At 40.6% G+C, this 22,226-nt stretch overlaps 3 protein-coding genes across 6 annotated transcripts; 1 reads left to right on the top strand and 2 right to left on the bottom strand.

Annotated features, from left to right (window-relative positions):
• Window positions 1-111: 111 nt before the first annotated feature.
• On the top strand, window positions 112-4,955 carry LOC139629209 (patched domain-containing protein 3-like). Its single transcript, XM_071491701.1, has 4 exons — window positions 112-1,508; window positions 1,597-1,718; window positions 1,919-2,064; window positions 2,723-4,955. The coding sequence occupies exons 1-4, from the start codon at window positions 789-791 to the stop codon at window positions 4,240-4,242; spliced, it is 2,508 nt and encodes an 835-aa protein (XP_071347802.1). The 5' UTR covers window positions 112-788; the 3' UTR covers window positions 4,243-4,955.
• Window positions 4,954-13,763, bottom strand: yme1l1b (YME1-like 1b). The gene is made up of 18 exons (XM_071491703.1): window positions 13,565-13,763; window positions 12,829-12,963; window positions 12,097-12,274; window positions 11,537-11,635; window positions 11,121-11,230; window positions 10,552-10,702; window positions 10,362-10,445; window positions 9,805-9,978; window positions 9,495-9,647; window positions 9,196-9,328; window positions 8,356-8,418; window positions 8,054-8,166; window positions 7,776-7,931; window positions 7,519-7,670; window positions 7,286-7,412; window positions 7,042-7,115; window positions 6,857-6,943; window positions 4,954-6,771 (listed from the first exon to the last, which is right to left on the bottom strand). The coding sequence occupies exons 1-18, from the start codon at window positions 13,595-13,597 to the stop codon at window positions 6,628-6,630; spliced, it is 2,166 nt and encodes a 721-aa protein (XP_071347804.1). The 5' UTR covers window positions 13,598-13,763; the 3' UTR covers window positions 4,954-6,627.
• Window positions 13,764-14,100: 337 nt separating this feature from the next.
• On the bottom strand, window positions 14,101-21,795 carry LOC139629516 (acyl-CoA-binding domain-containing protein 5A-like). 4 transcript variants are annotated; one of them, XM_071492177.1, is made up of 14 exons: window positions 21,680-21,795; window positions 21,311-21,429; window positions 20,830-20,953; window positions 20,198-20,270; window positions 19,465-19,615; window positions 19,230-19,268; window positions 18,593-18,814; window positions 16,695-16,901; window positions 16,268-16,359; window positions 15,942-16,128; window positions 15,604-15,809; window positions 15,341-15,391; window positions 15,109-15,224; window positions 14,101-14,997 (listed from the first exon to the last, which is right to left on the bottom strand). In XM_071492177.1, the coding sequence occupies exons 2-14, from the start codon at window positions 21,411-21,413 to the stop codon at window positions 14,985-14,987; spliced, it is 1,584 nt and encodes a 527-aa protein (XP_071348278.1). In that variant the 5' UTR covers window positions 21,414-21,429; window positions 21,680-21,795; the 3' UTR covers window positions 14,101-14,984. The 4 variants fall into 4 exon arrangements, with proteins under 4 accessions (XP_071348278.1, XP_071348280.1, XP_071348277.1 ...); XM_071492176.1 differs by having other exon boundaries at window positions 14,836-14,997; window positions 15,592-15,809; XM_071492179.1 differs by lacking the exons at window positions 18,593-18,814; window positions 19,230-19,268 and having other exon boundaries at window positions 21,680-21,769.
• Between the last annotated feature and the right edge of the window lie 431 nt (window positions 21,796-22,226).

The following is a 22,226-nucleotide window of genomic DNA, read 5'->3' as shown; positions in this document are numbered from 1 at the left end:
GGAGATATGTCGCTAAAAGTATTGCTATTTGCCCCTTTGTGTACCGGTTGGTGTAAATGTTAATAGCTATTCTATTTAATGTAAATACATTGTGAGACATATTGCTAAAAATGTTAGCTTTTTAATGTATCTGATTTCTTTTTCTTTTTTTAATATTTCAACAAAAATGTGGATTTGTGTCTCTACAGATATTTTAAAGACATCTATATATTTTCTTCTTTTTTTTTTTTTGCTAACATTTACCTGGAATGTGTGGTTAGAGGGAAATCTACCATAGAAAATGACTGTCAATAAAGAGGTAGGAAAACCTTTGAATAGTCTACATAAAGACCCACATTATAAGGCACAACACATCTTTGTTCTGTGCCTTTTCTACACTGCAATTATCTCAGAGCGCCCTAAACACTATGTTGCCTCAGCCATGAAAGGGAATCACCTGTGGGATAAGCAAAAAGAAACCAGTGACTGTACCAAGTGTGATGGAACCAGTGAGCCATACTACACCTTCACGTTATTCAATAGGCTCTTTGACTGGGCTGGTCCTCAATCCTCATCTGCCTCTGTTCATTACAGAGAATGCGGACCCTGTTATTATGCAAATCTCTGCCCATGAAGGAGCTGAAAAGACTCTGCAGCACAATAAATACAGCTGGTTGTGAATACAGTTCCCTCTAACATTAGTCTGACATTTCTGAGAATAGGAGCAGCTCTTGCATATGCCCAAAAGTAGTTTCTAAACTAAATGCCAATCAGAAATACAGCTTTTAGAGGAGCAAGTTTCTGCAACTATGGCCAAGTGCCGCACAGACTGCCTGGAGAGACCCCTTCGGATCTGCTTTGAGATGATGGGCTGTTTTATTGGATCCCATCCCTGGTGGTTCCTGATCGCCCCCGCTGTTCTCTCGACAGGTCTTGGGAGCGGGTTTTATTTTCTCACGGACAGGATGTCCAACAATATTGAAGAACAGTTCACACCTGTTGATGGAAAAGCCAAGATGGAGAGGAAATACATCCAAGAAACTTTTCCAGGAAATGAGTCCATATTTTCAAGCTTAAGGCTGAGCACAAGTGGGAATTATGCAACTCTCATAGCTACAAGTGACAGTAATATCCTGACAGTGGAGTCACTACAGGACATCCTACACCTGGACTATAAAATTAGGAGTATGTTAGTGCAGTTTGACAACCAGTCATTTGAATATGTGGATGTCTGTGCTGACATGATGGGCTCTTGCCCCTCTAATGATATTCTAGATATTATCAAAGGCAATGCCAACAATATAAATGCTATCAATTTGACATTTCCATGGTATCAGGCTGAGTTTAGGAGTGTTCCCCTTTATTTAAGTTTGGGGAGTGTGAAATTGGATGAGGAGAGCTCAGTTGTTGAAAGTGCTGAAGCCGTACAGCTCTATTATTATTTACGAGAGGACACCAAAGCGAAAACAGATCTGTGGTTGGAAAGTTTCATCAGTTTGGTCTCAAATGAATCATCAACTTCAATTCAGGTAAGCAGACCTTTAACATACCAATGTTTTAAATGATCTGCCCTTTAGGAAAGTGGTTATATGTTAAATTTATCAATAATCTTTCTAGGTGTCATACTCCACCTCCATGTCAATACAGTGGGAATTTGAGAAATCTCCAGCTTCTGTCATCCATTTATTCTCCATCACCTACGCCATTGCCATCTCATTTTCAATTATATCATGTTGGAGGTTGGTAAATCTTCTGCTTTTGTCGTGAATTTTGATTGATTTATCTACTGGAGAGAACATTTCACAACAACTCCACAGTCAACTTATTAAAGCTAGTTAAAGAAACCCCTAAGTTTACAAAATAAAAGTACACATTAAAAAAAAAACAAAGCACATATATTGTGTTGAGTGACTGAATCTTTATAATCTGATTCCTACAGGTTGGATAATGTACGGACGAAGGTGTGGGTGGCTTGTTGTGGGTTGCTCTCCACAGGTCTGGCAGTCCTGAGTGGTTTTGGTGCACTGTTGTTGCTGGGCCAACCTTTTGTCATGACAGCTGCCTCCTGTCCTTTCATGATATTAGGTAGGTTGTGTTGAGCATCCAGGTCCACTTACCTCTCCATTTACCACTATGTTGCTATGATATATAATCACTTTATCTTCAGCATGTAGGCTTTTTGAGACCTGATGTAATTATTGTGTCCTTGTTTTACAATTTTAAAACACAATGTTGATGATCATGCTTTTCATTGTATGCAACCAGGGCTGGACAAACTAGGTGGCCTGGGGCAAAAATGTGCTACCCACACTACTCTACCCACAGTGCAACTTGATTGTTGTCAGTTCAGTCAGATATTGGGTGATGGTGGCAGCTAATGTAGCCTCAAGACACAAGACTCAAGCTGAGATGTGGCGCAAGCGACAAAAGACTTTGTAAATCTTTCACACATGCAGTAGCACTCCTGAAGACCTGAAAACGGACTTTGATGTGTAAAATTGGTGCGCTTCCCCTTTAAAGGCCTAAAAAAATTGTTTAATGGTCCTTTAAAATTTGATATGATGCAGGCCTTTCTACAAGACAGAGCCACAAAATAAAATCACAATGCAAGACACAATTTAGCTGCAAATCTATCAAATTGCCAAAGAACAACAAATGCGTGGCAATGTAAAACTATATTAAAAAAGGGATAAAATATATGCCTTTTTAAATATGCCTTTCTCCCATCCTCTTTAACCTAAAGGTATTGGACTTGATGATATGTTCATCATGATCTCCTGTTGGCAGAGGACCCGTGTTCTGGACAGCGTCCCTGACCGGCTTGCTCACACCTACAGGGATGCTGCCGTCTCCATCACCATCACCACCCTGACTGACACGCTGGCTCTCCTCCTGGGCTACAGCTCGCCCTTTGGCTCCGTGCAGTCCTTCTGCCTTTATGCTGGCATTTCTGTTTGCTTCTGCTATTTGTACAATATCACTTTCCTGGGGGCTTGTATGGCTTTGAACGGACAAAGGGAAGCAGAGAACAAGCACTGGTTCACCTGTGCCAAAATCCCAGAAGACTTACCTTCCAGGACTTCAAAAGCCTTCAGTGTCTGCTGTGTTGGAGGGAGCTATGATTCAATGACTGAAACGGAGGAAACTGAATCGATAAGCCACATTTTTGAACAGTTCTATGGTCCATTTCTTACCCACAAACTGATTAAAGCACATGTATTTGTCATCTACGCAGCCTATCTGGCTGTTAGTATCTATGGGTGTTGGATCATAAAGGAGGGACTTGATATCAGGAATCTGGCTCTGGATGATTCCTACATCATCGATTACTACGATAATCAAAGGCAGCACTTTTCTGAATATAGCTGCAATGTGATGGTGGCAGTGAAACAGCCTTTCCCATACTGGGACGAGGAAGGACAGAAGCAATTGCACTCATGCATCTCAAATTTTGAAAGTTTGAACTACGTCAACAGCACATTGGCTTGGTTTCTTTCCTTTCAGCAGTTTGCAAATGCAACCAATCTGAACATAAGCTCTCAAGAAGCTTTCCAAAGCCACCTGCCCCACTTCTTAGAGCTCACCTCAACGTTCAGACAAGACATCAACATGACTGCAGACAATGACATTCAGGCCTCACGCTTTTTCATTCAGACACTGAACAAAACCTCAGTGAAGGACATGATGGTTGGACTGAGGGAAACAGCAGAGGCATGTCCAGTAGAGCTGCTGGTGTACCACCCTGCCTTCATCTACTTTGACCAGTATACCGTCATCACAGACAGCACCATTCAAACCATCCTGGTGGCTGTGATCGTGATGCTGGTCGTCTCACTCGCCCTGATACCCAGCGTCCTTTGCTCCGTGTGGGTGGCCTTTGCAATTTGTTCAGTCATTGTCGGTGTGACAGGATTCATGGCGCTGTGGGGTGTAACCCTGGACTCCATCTCCATGATCAACCTTGTCATGTGCGTTGGTTTCTCTGTGGATTTCTCAGCACATATTTCTTACTCTTTTGTCTCCAGTCCCAAGCGTGATGTCAATGAGAAAGCCATAGATGCCTTGGCCCACTTAGGGTGTCCCATTCTGCAAGGAGCGCTGTCCACTGTTTTAGGAGTGCTGGTGTTGTCTGTGTCTGGGAGTTACATCTTTAGGACGTTCTTCAAGGTTGTGTTTCTTGTGGTTACATTTGGGCTGCTCCATGGCTTGGTCTTCATTCCAGTGTTTCTGACCCTGTTTGTAGCCCGTGAGCAGTGTTGCTAAAGTCAATTTTACTCTAATATTCAAATTCTTCACATTTTTCTATATGAGTAAATGTAGTCTAAAATGATACTGCAGCTATTGGGCATAATTCTCCATTTCTAAAAAGATGAGAAAAACATTTTGGACGTATTTGCAGAAACATAGTGTAATGTCTTTGGGAGGCCAATTTCTATGGCAACAACAACAACAACAAAAGCTCTGTTTTTTGTTAGAATGAGAAACTGAGAGATTAGAACAACATACCAATAATAAGATGTTTTAACAATGCACCAACTTCTTATGTTATACTGAAAAAAGTTACTTTTTAGTTTTCTGGTAAGGTTGTATTTCACCATGAAAGTGGAAGCTAGCAATCTCCGCTGACCAACAGCAAACTACCAGACACCTGAAGCAAAGGGTGGATGTGAACCTCATTTGGTGTCACATAGCCAAAAGCAAAGCAGACAGCAAAGAGAAATAGGTAATGACATCAGCCCTCCAACTGGCTATCTACCATTAATTTCAGTTTGTTTTATTTTGTATTTTTTTGGTGTACGTCAGGGCGACACTAAGGAACTGATCATCTCTCCAAATCTATTCTGGTTTGACTTGTCAGAGGTGTAAACCCAGTTCCATTTGTCTGGTGTTATTTTGAGCAGTTTTTGAGAAAATAAATCTGTAGCATACTCTGACCTACTGACACACACACACACACACACACACACACAAATATAAGTTTTTCTTTGGGCTTCTTTTTATTTATTTCAGCTGCTTTAACGTTCATTAAGCACTGCCATTACATTGTTGAGAGATCTTTGTCAATCAACAGCAGAGAGCATAAAAGCATCACTATACATCTATATACAATGTTCCCATCACATCCCAGTCATATATACAGATAAACATGGGTCAAAGATGGATAAACAGAACAAACAGTGTCAAACTGAAGGAAAAAGCTGAAGACGGTTACACTACGATATGACGATGATATGCTGGTGGTAACCTTGATGAGAGCTTTACTGCCTGTTCTGAAATGCTAAAGTGAGGATTACATACACTGTTGCTTTAACTGTTCAATTTAAAATGAAGACATTCAACATTTTAACAGACAAGTAACTGCAAGTTTCTACCCACAGACTGTGTTGAAGAAATGTCATATTCAGAGTCAAGGATGCCTCTTTTCAATTAGGCTCTGAACTGTTACAGGTTAAACTTCATACTGTCTCACATCTTCTTTCCCTGACAGCAATGGACAATGACTGAACGAACTGGCCAAATCACTGGCAGTCACAAGAAAAACTGATATATTTGCTAAGAGGCTTTTCAGAAACCAAACTCAGAGTATTTGAATAAATTCGGCTGTTATCCCAACTTTAAAATCCAAAGGATGCCGATGCTCTATCACTACATAAATGCAACTTGTATTTCTTGCATGCTTTTTGAAGCTGAGCAGCAGGTTTTGTTCAATCTGTACACACAGCATAAATGAAATAAATTACGTCAAGAGTGCATAAGTGCAATTTGTTCACTCATCCAAAGTGCTCGCATGTTGTACTTTCAATTTTTACACGTCCTACTTGAAAAGGAAAGAAAAAATATACACTTAGAGTACATTCCCCAGAAGGCCACCTTTAAAAACAAGGAACAGGGACATAAGCGGAGAGGAACCGTAGGGCAGGAGAAAGTAGACTTATGCATGATCTTTCATAACATCCCTCACACTAAGAATCCAATGGAAAGACTTTACGACTCTGGGTGCTAATTTGAGAATAACACAAGCTGAAGTTGAGAGTACAGCCTGTCCTTGAAGATATACTTCACAAATAACAGATATGAACACAAATGAGCTGGGATTAAGTTGAATCCTGGTTGGCGTGATCTCACAGTAACTCTTTGGGTTAATGGGATATGCTGCTCAGCATTTACCATTAACAGAACAGGAATCTTTACAGACCTGGTTTAATAGAATTTGACCAAATTTTTAAAGAAGGAATCTTATCCACATGCTTTGTTTACACCCGAGGTGCGTATTTACATTCATGTATTATCTCCTAACACCAGCCGATAAAGTGCACTGAGAAACATCCTGAACATCAGACGTTTAACCTTTTAACCTTCACCGCATACACTGAACCAGGGCACCTTAGAGCTGCTATGCTTTAAACACAGGAAAGTCATGTTTAAGTTTCAAAAAACAAAGCTACTTGTCTGGGAATAATGATGAGATTCCATGAAGGTGACAGCATGAAGATATGACGTCGTTCCACATGAGCACTTGTCCATTTCCTCCTCTGATTCACTGCTTAAGACCTGAGTCCATTCCTACTTCCTTAATGCCTAAGTTCTTAAAATCTGACCATTCCATTGTTGCTTCCCCGAGATTGACTGTTGCCGTCCTTGCTGGTTTCATCTTGTCTCCAGGGTCTTGCCCTCCAGGACCAGTTGGATTTCTTTGGCATCCAGTGTCTCGTACATGAGCAGCGCGTCTGCCAGGTTCTTGTGCTCCTTGGCGTGAGACTTAAGCAGGGCTTTGGCACGCTCGTAAGACTCCTGGAGGCAGCAAGGGAAACAGTTGGTTAGAAACATTACTATAGGTGGGTTTTTCTGTTCAGTCATTTTAACACATGACACAGACCTTCAGTAACAGCCTGACTTCGTGCTCCACAGCAGCTTGTGTCTCTGGACTCTGCTGTGTCATGTCAGTATAGGTCATCACGCCCAGCTAGGAGACAAGGGAGCAAGTCAATACATATACAAAAGTTAAATTCTAAATATAATATGATCTTTTTTCCTTTCTTAGTCCCCGTCAAGTCTGCCTACCTTCTCACACATTCCAAATCTGGTCACCATCATCTTTGCAATCTTGGTAGCGCTGTCAAAGTCGCTTGAAGCTCCTGTAGAGGAAGAAATGACACATATAGAACCACTTATGCTGCTCTTTTAAATGTCAGTCCGCTGAACATCTTATTTCCTGATGTAATAAATATCAAGATTTTTCCTATATTCTACTCTCTCAACTAAAACAGTTTATGACTCACTGGCCCTTATGGGAACTATTTCCTACCAGTTGTGATGTTCTCATGGCCAAATATAATCTCCTCTGCCACACGGCCGCCCATGCTAACGTCCATCTGGGCCAGTAACTGAGAGCGAGTCTCACTCCAGCGATCGTTCTCTGGAAGCATTGAGACCTGGGAAGAAGAAGGAGAAAAGAAAGAACGTTTGCATCAGAACTGGTGTCAGAGCTGGAGGTGCAAAGTTAAGCTATGAGGTTTCAAAAGCTCTAGGTCTTCTTACATGTCCCAGACTAGGACCCCGGGGCATGATTGTAGCCTTGTTGATTGGCATGGCATCTTTGGTGTAGTAAGCTACAATAGCGTGGCCTGATTCGTGGTACGCTGTGATGAGCTTGTTCTTCTTGTCTATTTCTGCACTCCTCCTCTCGGGGCCTTGAAGAAGAGAGAAGAATGAGTAAGTTTCATCAGAAAAAGAAGAAAGGGGCTGAGAAAGATTAAAAAAGAAGTTTCTTAACCAGCTAGCAAAGCTTTTCTCACCCATGAGGATTTTGTCCTTAGCAAACTCCAGCTCCTTCATTGTGACCATGTCTTTGCCATCAACTGCTGCCTTCAGGGCTGCCTGGTTGACCAGATTTTCCAGGTCAGCGCCAGAGAAGCCCACTGTGCCCCGGGCAATAATACTGGCCTCAATAGCTGCACAGCAAAGAAAGGCAAGACACAAATATTCTTAAAAGACTCAGCCTACAGCTCAAATAACATGAACTACAATTATACATTTGAGGAAAATATATTTTGGCTGATGCGCATTTTAATACCTGGATCCACTTTAATCTTCTTCAGGTACCAGTTGAGGATCTCTGTACGCCCTTTCACGTCTGGTTTGGGGACAGTCACCTGCATGTCAAAACGTCCCGGGCGGATCAGGGCACTGAAAGGGTCGATCAGTTTGTTAGTAAAATGCTGATATAACTCTGAAACACAGACTCAAAGCTGTAGTCCATACTTAGTCATTGAAAAGGACAGCTGAGACTCTGAAGGCTGTAAACCCTGACATTTCTAAATGTGCATTGTAAGCTTTGACATTTTGCTATAGCAGGAGACACAGAGGAAAACATACTTATCCAACGCCTCTGGGAAGTTTGTTGCTCCAATGATGATCACACCTTCATTTGGTTTAAACCTTTAAAGTAACATCACAGAGTGCAGGTCAGTGTCTGCAGGAAGTTTTCTCTTGTTTTCTGATCACTTGTTTTTTTTTTCAACATTTTCCCCTGACAGAAAACTTCAGCTCACTTTTAAGTCACAGATTGTGCAGTACAATGCAGTACTCTATTTATTCTTATGTGGACAGACTCTGTACTGTATGTATTTATCATTAAAGACTGTTCTTAGTCTGCAGTCGTATAAGTGAAATGCAGGGAGACTGCTTGAAGTTTAGGTGAGATTAACAGAGTTTTGGCATCAATTTGATGGAGTACCTTGATTTGTCATTTATTCATTTAATAGATTAGAGAAAATCACATTCCAGTATGGTTATTACATCTATAGATGTTTTCTTTTTATTAATATCAATATATAAATCACTACCCTACACGATCTTATCTTGATTTCCACAGTTCCCTCCAACTTTTGCACATACCACAATTACTGAAGTAAAAAGTAACAGTGCATTAAAAAAAACGCAATATCATTTCTCATTGTCTGCCTGCTGCAGGGGCTGTATTTACTTCTTCTCACCTCAAAAAATCAATCAATAAATAAATAAAATTGGCCAGGTGTGCCCAAACTTTTGCAAACAACTGTGCATTGTGACAGAAGATTTTATCCATTATCTGTTTAAAAACGCATTGCAAACCTGCCATACTGCCAGTGAGAGACGTCAAATTCAGTTTAATCTGAAGGAAGATAACTCCTCCATCTAAAATGTAAAAATGCAACTGATAATTTTAGAGATTACCCATCCATCTCAGCAAGCAGCTGGTTGATAGTCTGTCTGGAGTAAGGGTGCATGGGAGACTCGATCCTTTTCCCACCCACACTGTCTAGCTCATCAATGAAGATCACACAGGGAGCATTGGCTTTACCCTCCCCTAGAAAAAAAACGATGAGACAAAAACAATATTCAGTACAATTATAAATTACTGTTTTTGCCACGGTCATGTAGTCCTTTATACAGAGAAGTCAACTTTAAACATTAATTTGGCCTTCAAGGAAGGAAAAGGAGAAGGAGGATGTTACAAAAAAGAGAAAACTCACTGAAAAGGTTCCTGATGCGACTGGCTCCCACTCCAACGAACATCTCATCAAACTCCGACCCAGAGGCATAGTAGAACGGCACATCTGCCTCTCCAGCCACCGCTCTGGCCAGCAGGGTCTTACCAGTCCCTGGAGGGCCGACCAGTAGAACACCTGAGGTGGAGGCAGGGAAGAGGAGATGAGGAAGAAAAGAGAGTGACAGAAAAACAGCCCTGAGTAGTGTTGTGCCATCACCATATCAGCTGAAATACTATAACACAGATTAGTTGAGAAAAGCTTTTCACCTATCTACACTGAGATGCATTCCTACCTTTTGGCAGCTTTCCTCCCAGTGCAGTAAACTTCTGTGGGTTTTTCAGGAACTCCACCACTTCCTGCAGCTCGTTCTTAGCTTCCTCTACCCCTTTGACGTGTTCAAATGTCACATTTTTCATCTGGACTGGGTCCACTGCTGAGTCCAGGCCTGATGTGGTTCGGAACCGCACTGTCCAAAATGGTTAGATTAAAGTTCGAAATCACACTGCATGGCATGGTTAATAAACACACACATACACACAAACACACACACACACAGCCTGTTATTAAGAGTTATTTAATAACTCCATCTGATATTAGTGCTTCAGTGCTGCAAGTTAAAAAGTGTTGTTGTCTGCAAAAAAAAAAAAAACTGATTTTTTTTTTTTTGTTCTGTTAATTCTTTTAAGGCTTAATAAATATTCAATAGGCATAAATTAGTAAACAGGCAAGTGCCGAGTAATATTGTTATTCATATCAATATTATGAGCTAATAAAATTGTAGCATATTGGAGGAGCTTTCATGTGAGACATGTAATTAAAAAACAGCTTTAAGAGAAAAGGAGCCTTTACCCGATAGGAAGGGGGTTTTGGAGATACCATAGAGCCCAACAAGAAGCAGCACCAGCAGGATGAGACGAGTCCTCCTCAAAGAATCTGAACAGTAGGAAAAATACAAGGAAACTATACATCAGCACTGGTTCATAAGGTTAAAAATTGGGATTGCATTACTAATGTGCGTGACTGAAGTTGTTCCACTTGCCTTGTGTGCGTTGTGTCAAGGCTTGAGCTTTCAGGAAACCCTCAGCGAAGCCCCTTTTGAAAGCCTCCTGGTGTCCATCAGGTATGTTCTTGTTCTTCAACATGCTGTCTAGACTTTCCACTTCAACCCCCTTGTCACGTGAAAGGAAACCCTGAAGCACAAGGGAAGATTGGTCAGCGTTTTTCACAGAGCCAGAAAACTTATATGACACCTTTACTATGGAGGTGATTATACTGGACAAGCTTTGCAGGCCTGAACAGTTCAGGTGCACCTGCTCTGCCTTTATTCTCAAACCCCTGCACAGACAGTTGATCTTTTTATTATGTCAGGCAACCTTGAAGTTAGCTGCCAATAACTTAGCTAATACAGCTGTATAACTGATAACATTAGCCAACTAAATAAGAAAAACATATCATCTATTTCAGTTGTGACATTACAGGTCTTTCGCAGACAGAGGCTAGGCACAATACCAATGTCCTACTTCTCCATTTTTCTTGTGTGCAGAAAATCTAATATGCTTAAGGATTTGCCTAAGCACATTAAGCATGTGAACACCTCTAAATACCTACTTTCATAAAAGATGGCGTGAACCCCTCAGATTCCAGGGGGCGGTCGAAGGCTGACTGCAGTCGTCTGGTTTTGCTCCTTAAAGTTTTGAAGCCTCTGCTCTGGACCAACACTGGAAATAAACAGAAAGTATAGGATGTTAAAAAAAACAAATCATATTTTCACAGCATATAACTTCACTAGATAAGTATAAACATTATAAATGTTCATATTGTTACAGGTAAATGTAATGTTTAATAGGAAACATAGATAATACTGACAGTTAACTGGAATATTTGTTATTATCTCAATAGGTCTACACTGTTTTCAAATAACGTACATACAAACTGAAGCCATTTATTATCACTGACTGAATACAGCACTATGGATCAGTGATAGATTATTAAACCATTTATAAATGCTTCTAATCTATAGTTACCAGGCCAGTGTTGCAGCTCTGTGCAGACAGACTGAAGTGGTGACAGTTGTTGCCTGGAAAAAACGTGAGCCGACATTGGCATGGGACCGCATGAGAACCCTGGGAGGAGAGGAAAAGTGCTGTTTATTCACAAATGAATACATAGTTAACTGAGATTACTTCGGGGAAAGGGGGTAGCAACTACCCTAGGCTTTAAGTCACTCAAAAGCTAAACAGATCACGAGAGATGAGATACATAAAAATTAGTACTTCGCCATGCAAACTGGGAAGTGCTGGTCTGCTAAATTCCTTTAAGAGTGGTGAAAAGGAGTGTTGGGGATTTTGAGGTTTGAGTAATGCTCTAGCAGTCTAAGTGTTGGCTAGTGTCTGCAAGTCCTATTCAGTGATCAAGGAGCATCAAGGTTTCACTGATACTATGACAGAAGTACCAGTTAGATGTAAACAGCAGTTACACCAAGACTGATCAAAGTGAGGACCCGTCTGAGGCACAGCAGTTTAACCAGAACAGTTTAAAGCATGGGAGACTTTTTCTTTTATAACCAACATATGCATTCTCTCACCATGCTTGTTGGAGAAAAAGGAGTGTGTGGAAAGATGGGAGGTCCTCCAGGCTGTCTGACTGCCTAGTGGAAGTGGCGCCTCCTGTGTGCTCAAGCGTGGTAACACACAGTTCACAAGCTCATCCAGCTGCTGTGTTCCCAGGTCTGATAATCCAAGCTCCCGCAGGTTCCACATGGACTGCTCACAAGTACATCACAGAAATGTGTGTTTTACTCCTTGCAAAGTCAGTGGCCACTCTACTAGGTACACCTGTACAATCTAATGGAATACAACTGTTCTGCCATTAAAACTACATTTATGATCCCCATCACATTCCGTTTGTTTGACATTGCCACTGAGGTGTTAATTGGATTATATGTTTTAGCACTGAGGTCATAGCAGGGGTGATGTCCAATCAATCAATCAATCAATCAATCAATCAATCAATCACATTTTATTTGCAAAGCACAAGTGCTTTGAGTTGTATTGGTGTTGGCGTTGTATTGGACTACATTATACTTGGATATGCTGCCACCTTCATATATGTAAATAGACAGGGTGACAGGGCTGTTGTATTGAATCGTAACAGACTGTGCAGGTAAACCTAATAAAGTGACAACTGCATGAATTTTAAAACAGGTTTCTGTTACACAGGTAATGCAGAGTATGGAAGTGTAAAAGCAAAGAAGTGTATCATTGCATTGTATTTGATATGCAATTGCAACTGCAGATTTCCCTCTTCTGTTATGCACCTCTGTGCAGTGAAGTTCTGGGTCTGAGGCATGCTCCTTGTGCTTTCTTGATTTGCCTGTGACACTGCTGCTGCTTCCCACTGAGCTCTTCAGAGAGTGGAGGACGTTGATGAGGTGGCTGAGAGGTACAGTCACCTGTGACAGTAAGTAAAGTTACATGTTTTGAACATCAAAGAATAACGACTATTATACACATTGCGATTTCAATCAAAATCCCTATCTATCAGGTAGAGACAGTAGCCACCAGCAAAGTACATCGGCTAGGTGTTATTAAGTCTTCATGATCTAAATCAAGCTTATAACCTTGTGCTAAATAATATAAAGGTGGCCAGATACAGGTAATTGTGATGTATCCACAGAAAGGTTAGTTAAACCACTGACTTATAAGCACATACAAGGCGCCGGTGGTCAAACATGACTCTGACTGACGCAGTTTCCCATCTGGCAGCTAAGGACACACCGGACGCTCAACAGAGCGCTGTCGGCTAAACGAAGTTAGCTCCTCTCAATGAACGGCACACACAGCAGGCTATATGTTTCTGTTGAACTACGAGTAGGGTGTAAAGGTACATTTGTTTCAAACCATTAAACCGAAAAGAAAGGTCGACAGAGATCTCGCTCTCAGGAGAACAGGCTAAGGTTAACTTAGCTTGCTAGCAGGCTCAGCTAAAACGGGACAGAACCAAAACAACAACAATGCTAACGTTAGCTTGGCCTAACGTTTCTTGTTTCTTACCTGTGGTTGGACCGTCATTGACAAGGAAAACATTGTTAATTCTCTCGACAAGCTGCGTAAGTTGCACCACTGCCCCAGAGAGTTAAAGGTCCGCGTTTCTTTCACTTTAACTTTGTGTCGCAGCCGCAGCAAGTCCGACCACGAACTTCAGCGGTCCCGACAGCTGATGATAAACCGGATATGACCTCTACTGTGTTGTGACAGCTTTTGCATCCCCGTCAAAATCTGTTCTCCCTTTTCTGGACTGACTTAGGTTCCGTTTATCTAGGTCATTGTGAAATTATGGTAATATTATTTTGCAAATTTGCAGTAGTCTAAAATCTAATATACACAATATCATCTCTACATATTTACAACTTAAATTTCACAGCTAATGTTTTTTCTCGTTCTGATAAGTAGGAATAAAAAAAGCACAAAAAACAGCAGGATTATCCAGCAGACAGTCAACATCCCTTTACACAAGCACACAAAGCATTTCAGTTTTCGTCACCATTTTCTGCTCAGAGCATCAAAAATCAACGATTCACCATAATAAATCTATTTGTTCCAAGAATGTATTTATTGCATTTCAAATTTGCTTCATAATATACTGATGTTTCACAATTGTATATTTGAAAGCACTGTAACCCATTCTTCTTCATTTCCACTGAACAGCTGACAAGAAACAATAATGATTATATATAGATATATGGATTGTCTTTACTTTGTATGTCACTTCTTTTTACATTTTTTTGTTTCATTTTCTCTTGCAAAAGCCAATCTCTGATGCCATTGCACCCAAGCTATAAAATGTACATTCACTTTTACACATAAATAACCTTATTTTTCATCTTAAATGTCTATTTGGAAATGCTCCTGAAATATTTCTACATTTCAGAGCATCCACGTAAAGGGTCAATGTACTTAATTATCAGGAAAAAAAAAAATTATTTGACAAAAGGTATGAAAAGAAAGCTAAATAAACAATGGAATGTACAATAAATAAAATAACACTCTTATCACTTAAAGTCGACAGTTAATATATGATTATTAATTTATTTCCATTAAAAGCTGACTCAGTTATGTGAGTTATGCGTATATTGAAGTGTGGTGTGGTGATCTGTGAGACATAAATATGACCACCTAATGCTAAGCTAACTATAACAATGAAAATGTACCTGCATTTTTAATGCATTAATCTTCCCTTAGTTAAAACCCTACACAGTGTCCATGAAGTCAAAATGCTACACTATACTGCAGAGTCTCCCTTTGAACACCTGTCTGACCATTCATTTATCTAAAGCTGACATTCCATATCTACTGGCATCTCATTACATTGTCTTTGTTGGTGACTTAAAAAAGCCACAAAGCAACAAAACAAACAACAACTTTGTCCCAGGTTCATGTTCTTTGAGCGATGCTGGTGGTTGTCATTCACAATTCAGGGGATTTTTCTGTGAGGAGAAAAGGTGAAACTGAGTTTTAATAATCTATAGTGTGGTCATAAAACAAAAATAATCAGTGATAATAGACTTAAGATGTTCTGTAAGGAGAATTTTGTTTACCTTCTTTTCCGCTGCAAGTATAGCTGGACAAGCCAGTGAGCAATCAGAGGCCAGAGTGCAGTCAACACCACTGTGAGTGGAGAGAAGTTAAAAGGCCACCAGGATGGTCTCAGGATCTATTAAAAAAATAGAGAACATGCATCAAAGGGACTGTTTGTTCCCTAATTTGATACTAAGTGGTCAGAAAATTGCATAAAAATCGAATAAACTTTTAATAAACATTTTTTAGGACCTTTCGTGCTACAGGTAACGAGTCCTCCTGCCTCGGTGAAGATGATCTTGACTGAAAATATAGAAATCCATCAAAAAATATCTAAAAAATTGTTAAGGAGTCTTTTTAATACACAGATGCCTGAGGGAAAATAAGTAAAAGCATTGTGAAATTAGTTTTTTCTTTTATGTTCAAAAACATGGAAAATATATCAACAGCTGTTGTGATACCAAAGGAACGACAGTGTCTAGAAAACAAGAGCCAAACCCCACCTGTTCTTTCACCTGTGATCCATTGAGAATCTCCAGAGTGTGCAGCCTGTGCAGCACATTGGCCATGTCGCGCTGCAGCCTCAGCAGAGCCGTAGCTATCTGCTCGTTGACGTTTCCCCTGACAGGATGTCTGCTCTGCGACACACAACAGCTGGCAGCATCTGCACCGACACACCACTGAGAGCTACAGGTAACCCTTGGTGACTGACAACCTGAAACTGGAGTCACATTGTGACAGATTAATGCTATAACACGCAACTTATCTGGTGCCTCAAAGGCTTAGGGGAGTGAACTAAGCCCACATCTTTGGAGAAATGTAAAGTAGGCATACGTTGTCAGTCTAGTCTCACCTCTCCCTCTTCTTGACAACGAGCTGTTGTGTTGGCTCGTACTAATCCCGTCTTTAAAGTAGGAATCTCTTGTTGGCACTTGATCCTCTCCTGCATTCAGGGTAGTGTTGCTCTCAAACCAAAGATCGTTTTGCTTCACTGAGGCAGCTCCTGATCCAGGTGACTGAGCCTTCGATGAAGACACCCGCTTGTAGGAGAAAAATGATAGTCAACCACCAATTGAATAGCCATTAAAAGGACAGACCACCTTAAATTCATGTTTGACTTTGTAACTCTTCATGACTTTCTTTCATGGGGGGGGGGGGGGGGGGGGGGGGGCACCACACCTCTTCCATGGCTAGATGCTCCATTGAATCACAGAATTCCTCATTATCTGATTCTGTGGACCGGTGGTTCTTCTCAGGAACATCACTGTGATCTGAAAGGTGCAAAACACAGCATTCCAGCATTTATTTATCCCTATTTAGACAGGCAATAGAGAGTGATGCTTTGGAAGTAACAGCTATATACTTTACCTTAAAGATTATATTGTACAATAACATAGATATTTTGACATTTGTTCACACTTTTTTTCAGTTTAGGCTCATTTTACATTCTTTTTCTCAATCTTTTCTATTATTTGATATTATTTTTGATGCTGCACCGTTCACAATTTTATACAAATATAACTTATGTTTCACATTACTCCTGCACAGTTAGGATTTTACAGAAAAATCATTACAATCAAAGACACATTTAATGCATTAATCTTACCGCTGAGGTGTCCATTAAAGTGCATATATGGGTTATACTGCACACTGGGCTCTGTGGAACAGGCCAGTTCCTCCTCCTCCACCTCACTGTTGAGGGAGCTGTGTGTGAATGAGGACATGCTGGGTTCCATGCTGCTGCTGGACCCTCTGGTGTCAGACCTCCACCTCTTGTCCTCCACCCTCAGCAGCCTCGGGTCAGGACTCCAGACTGAGACAGAGCATGAAAGCATGAGAGAGTATGACAAAGCATTACAAAAGAGTGCAGCTCTCTTTTATGTGCTCTTTGTGTATCCAAATCTCACCCTGAATGTAGTCAGAGCAAATTACTTTTCCTTTATCTCACTGAAATACAGTTCTCATTTATATGAATGTATTCAGAGAGAAACCACATCACATTCAGTAACTCAAAATGGAAACTATGCACGTCTTGCACCCTGAAAATGAAGTCAGAAAATAGAGAAAATTTTATTCATGAATAACAAAATGTGTGCTGGCTGGTCTTTAGCAACTCTAATACTATTTGAGATAATTTGCAACAAAATAATACAACACAAATACACAAGCAGTTGCTCTACTTCCCTTTTAAACTAAGAATAAACAGGCAAAAAATTCAAAGTGCATACACTAGAGTAATGCAAAGCAATGAGAGAGTGTACAAACAGTAAATAATTCATCTGAGCCACATAAAGACAAAACTTTCTTTAGAGTGGATTTTAGGTAACAAACAGGTCACAGATAATAGTTTATAGATTCCTTTTTCAACAAGACTAAGTAACTTGCTCAACTCAAAAACAACTGGGCACTGTGATCTTTAACAAGTGTTACTCACACAGGAGTAAATTGTGTATTTGTTAGCAGCCACAACAGTGTGGCTGGTGTTGTTTTCACCTTGTGAGCCTGTGTGTGAGTGTGTGTGTCATCACGGCAAAAATATTGCCCTGGAGACACCTGTGGCGGGAACTACCACAGAGGTGGTTTTGAGTAAGATTATAAATCCGTCTGTGGACATGAACGAGACAGGAAACTTTCCAGGTGTGTAGTTGAGATCAAAACGAAGGCCAAGTTTAAGGATAGGTACGGTCCGACCTATGTACCAATTACTCATGTAATTCAATAATGACTACTAAGAATTCACAGGTTGGAACGTCAACATGTTGTGGCTGGTGTGATCCCATTGCATGATGGTCTCTAAGTAGGGACTATTTTCAGATGCGGATTAATACACATTTGGTACATTAGTGAGTATTTTCGGCAGGGGGTTTACAGCAGTGCCCATGTTCGTAGCAACGTTATCCGGTACAACAGTGAGGCTCACTGATGTGTGTCTGGACAACAATGGAACACTACGACACAGTGGGATAAACAGTTTACATCAGGAATTGCACTGGTATATTCATGGGATTTGTTCCTATTAAGAAAACTAGAGACCATGTTATAATGAGATTACACCGGGCGCAGCGCCCGTCAACATGTCAACATTCTGATCCATGAGTAGCCAGTAGTCATTACTACATTATTACATAAGTACTCAGCGCTCATAGGTTGAGCCACACCAATCTTCAAACCTGGCCTTCATTCTGATCTCAACTACACACCTGTAAAGTTTTGTGACTGTATCTTGCACGATGGTGATGCTATTGACAAAAAAGCATCCACAGACAGACAGGCAGATACAAACAAAGTACTGCAAAAGCACTCAGAACAGCATCTGTGGTAGCTCCTGCTACAGTGTGCGTCTCCAGGACTCACAGAGCTGGCTTGTAAACGTAGGATATTGTCAGCCTCAACCATTAAATTATGTTAAAAATACACGGTGCCCTCTGTTGGTTCAGTGTGTGTAACCTCTACAACACAACCCACACAACAAAAAAAACAGCTAACTACAACTACTGATGGTACCTTTTTCCTCCTCCTCCTCTTCTTCCTTGTCTTCATCTTCTGTATTATCTTCTTCATCCCCATTCTCCTCTTCCTCACTTCTCCTCCAATCACTACTTTCCTCTTTTCTCTCAATTTCACTACTGTCTTTACTTCCCTCTTCCTCCTCACTATTGACACTTAGGCCGTGAACATTGTCTTTTTCATGAGGGTTTTGTATATCATCCCACAGATCCCCATAGCCTGAACAGTGAGGGAAACACTCTTGATTAACTCTTTATCAAAGAATATGTTGCACCATGTGAATCTACATACAGCAGACATACACACACACTTGACAGAGCATTTTAAAATTCACAGGTTCAGCACATAGGTACAGCTATACCACAAAGTGCAAATAATGATATAAGGCAACAAAGCAACACGCTGACTAACCACTGAACAGGCCTCAAAGCTCATAAATGACAGATCTCACAGGAAACGCAGTTCCTGCAGTGCATTTGCATTACTCTAAATTCAGCCTAAAATTATGCCCTTGATCAGTCAAATGAAACGCTAATGAAAGCGACTCAATTAAATTAAAATAAGCTAATTCAGTCTGGGACCACAAAGAGCAATCTATCAACACTAAAGCTACAGTGAAAACCACAAGACTTGCCTTCCATTGTTGGCTTCTTAAATTCTTTGAGCAGCTCATCTAGTGATAAAAAGACATGTAAGACAGGCTTAGGCTCAGAGAAATAAATCTCTGTGACTGAGAAAGAGACATTAACAGCAGCACGACATCCCACATGAGCAGCAGTGGCCTCCCCGGAGTGTATTCTTTTTTTCCTTCAATTTTTCCTCGCTCCAAGTGTGGAGTTATTATTGGCATCGCTGATCATGTACATTACCTGCATGTTTTGCAAAAGGCCTGGTGAAGGGCTTCCTGTCCACCTCACTTTCTTCAGCTTCCTCTTCTTCTCCATCTACTTCGGCGTAGAAGTTGCCAAGCTTCTGCACCAGGTCGGACACCTCGTCTGAGATCGGGATGGTCTCCAAAATCTGACGGCAAATAATAACGCTTGTTCTGAAGGGACTTAGGACTTAGCACTTTTGTAGAAATAGATGTGATGGCAAGACTGTCAACAAATCACCAGATATCAAGTTAATTAGATTTGATTACATATTGCAAAGGCTGACTGAGTTTTGGTTGGGCCAGTTAAAGAGCCGGTGGATCTCAATAGCTTTTATTAGGTGAAAATGAATAATGATATTTGCAAAAATGATTATTAAGAGGTTCCGTCATTGCTCAACATGACTTTTTTTTTTTTTTTTAACAAACTGCAAGTCTGAGGCCATGCTAGCAGTAGGCTGTATTTAAGCACAGACGCTGCTATTTATGTTGATGTTTAGCAGCTACTAATGTCTTAGTTTAGCATTTAGCATGCTAATGTTTTCTTATTAGCACTAAACACAAGGTGCAGCTGAGACTGATGGGAATGTGCTTCTGCAGGTATTTGGCCACAAGTAATGGACACACACTTTTCTTATAATGCCAAAACTCTAATGGGAAGTGAGATGCCTGTGTGTTTATTATTATGCATGCTCCCTGTATTCAGCCTCAGTTTCCCTGAAAGGACTTACCAGCTGGATGTCCTCAACATAATTTTTCATGGCTTCCTCCCTTGTCATATTTCCTAAAGAGCTCCACGCATCCCTGGCAACACAAAGTCATAGTTCAACACTTGAACACTGACAAGAAAGCGATCATTGAACAAGGGAAAATATGCAGTAACAGAGGAAGTAAATGATGCAGAAACCTCATCTACTCTGCAGGATTACCCACTGGATATATCTGCTGTACTGTGCAGTAATGTTTGGTTGTTATCAAAATAAATTGTGGATTTGGAACAATTTCATATACGGCATGAAATGAATGTGCCATTGATCTACTGTATGGATATCATGGATATTTTTTTAGTATAGTGTGAAACATGCAAATGCATTAGCTGTCTGTCTGCTATGCTGCCATTAGCCGTAACTCTGAATTTAAGGTACCATGCACCATTTAAATGTAATGAACTGCAAACTACCCTCAAACTAGACTCTTAGCCTTGGAGATTTCAAAGCTTGATTATTTCTTGTATCTTATGATTATTGTGATTGTTATTGTTAACTATTTGTTTCTTAGTATTGTCTTTGTTGTTGACTGCCTGATAAAATAAAGATGAAATTATTTAAAGAAAAAATATGGACAACATAGAATAAACACTGACCATTTAGCTTTCCCACGAGTGTCCCAGAAGCCACTCGGTCTGGGGATGTTGCAGGGCCCCAGTGTGGCCTGTTTATAGTAACTATAGAACATCAGCATCATGTCATCAGATGGCTGGAAAGGACCTGAGAGATAAAGAAAGCTGATTAGAAAGGGAATTACTCCTGTGTTACATCACATTAGGTTTTATTTTCTGCAAAACATACATGTGCAGGGCAGCTTGAAAAAGCAATGAAATCATTAATCATCATTATGCTGAGACGCTGAGCCACGGCAGTTGTTATGTGGCCTGAGAAATGACTGATTCACGTAATCAGCTCTTGTCCTCACAGGAACTTTACCAATAGATAATGTAGGTCAATCACCTGCAGTGTTTACACACCAACAAGCACAGACTTCATACTACGCAGCACATAACTGAACACTTAAGTCCAGTCTCATTCATTCATAGTGTCGGACAGAACAGAAGAGAAAGTTATCACCTTCTTCGGGCAAACTCCGCATCACTTTAACTGCAGCGGCGAATTTCGCCTCCAGGCTGTGTTTGTCCTCCTGCGCCATGCTGAGCCCCAGTAAGGATGACATGAAGGAGTCCTCACATCTTCAGCATACATTTGAGGAAATTAGCAGGAGAATCAATGCATTTCAGAGAGTGCTCAGTGAGGGACACTTCAACACAATTTGGTCACTGTAACTCCTTGCCACTTGTCTTATCTATGGAGGCAGACTGTTTAATCCAGGAGCCATTAGATAAAACAGGTCTATTTAATCAGCCCTCCTCGGTCCAGCGGTCATTCACTACGCTCTTAATCAGAAATGTCTCCTATATGGTTGATTTATTACAGACTCACCATGAAGTTCATATTCGCCGGTGCAATAATTACTTCATTAGCCCGGTGTCTGTCTGCAATATGCAGCAGAAAGCCAATCTGGTCTCCGGTCAAGGATGAGCCAAACAGCCGACGTCTGAGCACTAAATATAACTGGGAAATGTAGTTTTTGTCGAGCAAAACCGGGAGAGTGGTGGCGTAACACTGAAGGCTTTACTCCTACAAAACCCACAAACCCCTCTCGGTGGGGATTTAAGCAGCGGTGGGGTATGGGAAATGTAGTGTCATATAGGCTATGTCACGTCTATATATCAAAATAACAATGTGAAGTGCAGATTTTATGCAAATTATCGTACAAAATGTTGTTATACATCAAAAACTACCGGGACTGCATGTCTGTCAGGAGTGCTTTTATTATCTCATATAGCATCAATTATTTTATGCATCCTTTTAAACATGAAATGATTTCCATAATTTTATAGGCTAGTTTGTGTTTGTTTGTTCTTTAATTTATCTGGGAAGCTACTTCTGCGTTACAACTATATATATATAATATCATAAAATAATA

The sequence above is a fragment of the Trachinotus anak genome, unplaced genomic scaffold, assembly GCF_046630095.1.
Source record: "Trachinotus anak isolate AG129_WGS33_773 ecotype Australia unplaced genomic scaffold, CSIRO_AGI_Tana_v1 ptg000012l, whole genome shotgun sequence".
NCBI classification, from domain to species: Eukaryota; Metazoa; Chordata; class Actinopteri; order Carangiformes; family Carangidae; genus Trachinotus; species Trachinotus anak.
Note: the sequence above shows the minus strand (reverse complement) of the source record. Positions and strands in the feature narration are given on the sequence as shown.

What these genes read in the sequence shown, in the direction of transcription:
- yme1l1b (XM_071491703.1), bottom strand. Translation starts at nt 13,597, where the DNA reads ATGTTTTCCTTGTCAATGACGGTCCAACCACAG. An exon ending in TTCCCAGAGGCGTTGGATAA is followed by an intron (nt 8,167 to 8,355) that starts GTATGTTTTCCT and finishes CGACCCTTTCAG; the next exon opens with TGCCCTGATCCGCCCGGGAC. An exon ending in TAAGGACAAAATCCTCATGG is followed by an intron (nt 7,671 to 7,775) that starts GTGAGAAAAGCT and finishes CTCTTCTTCAAG; the next exon opens with GCCCCGAGAGGAGGAGTGCA.
- LOC139629209 (XM_071491701.1), top strand. Translation starts at nt 789, where the DNA reads ATGGCCAAGTGCCGCACAGACTGCCTGGAGAGACCCCTTCGGATCTGC. An exon ending in TCAATTATATCATGTTGGAG is followed by an intron (nt 1,719 to 1,918) that starts GTTGGTAAATCT and finishes TGATTCCTACAG; the next exon opens with GTTGGATAATGTACGGACGA. An exon ending in CTGTCCTTTCATGATATTAG is followed by an intron (nt 2,065 to 2,722) that starts GTAGGTTGTGTT and finishes TTTAACCTAAAG; the next exon opens with GTATTGGACTTGATGATATG.
- LOC139629516 (XM_071492176.1), bottom strand. Translation starts at nt 21,413, where the DNA reads ATGTCATCCTTACTGGGGCTCAGCATGGCGCAGGAGGACAAACACAGC. An exon ending in ACTCGTGGGAAAGCTAAATG is followed by an intron (nt 20,271 to 20,829) that starts GTCAGTGTTTAT and finishes TTGTGTTGCCAG; the next exon opens with GGATGCGTGGAGCTCTTTAG. An exon ending in CTTTAATGGACACCTCAGCG is followed by an intron (nt 16,360 to 16,694) that starts GTAAGATTAATG and finishes TGCACCTTTCAG; the next exon opens with ATCACAGTGATGTTCCTGAG.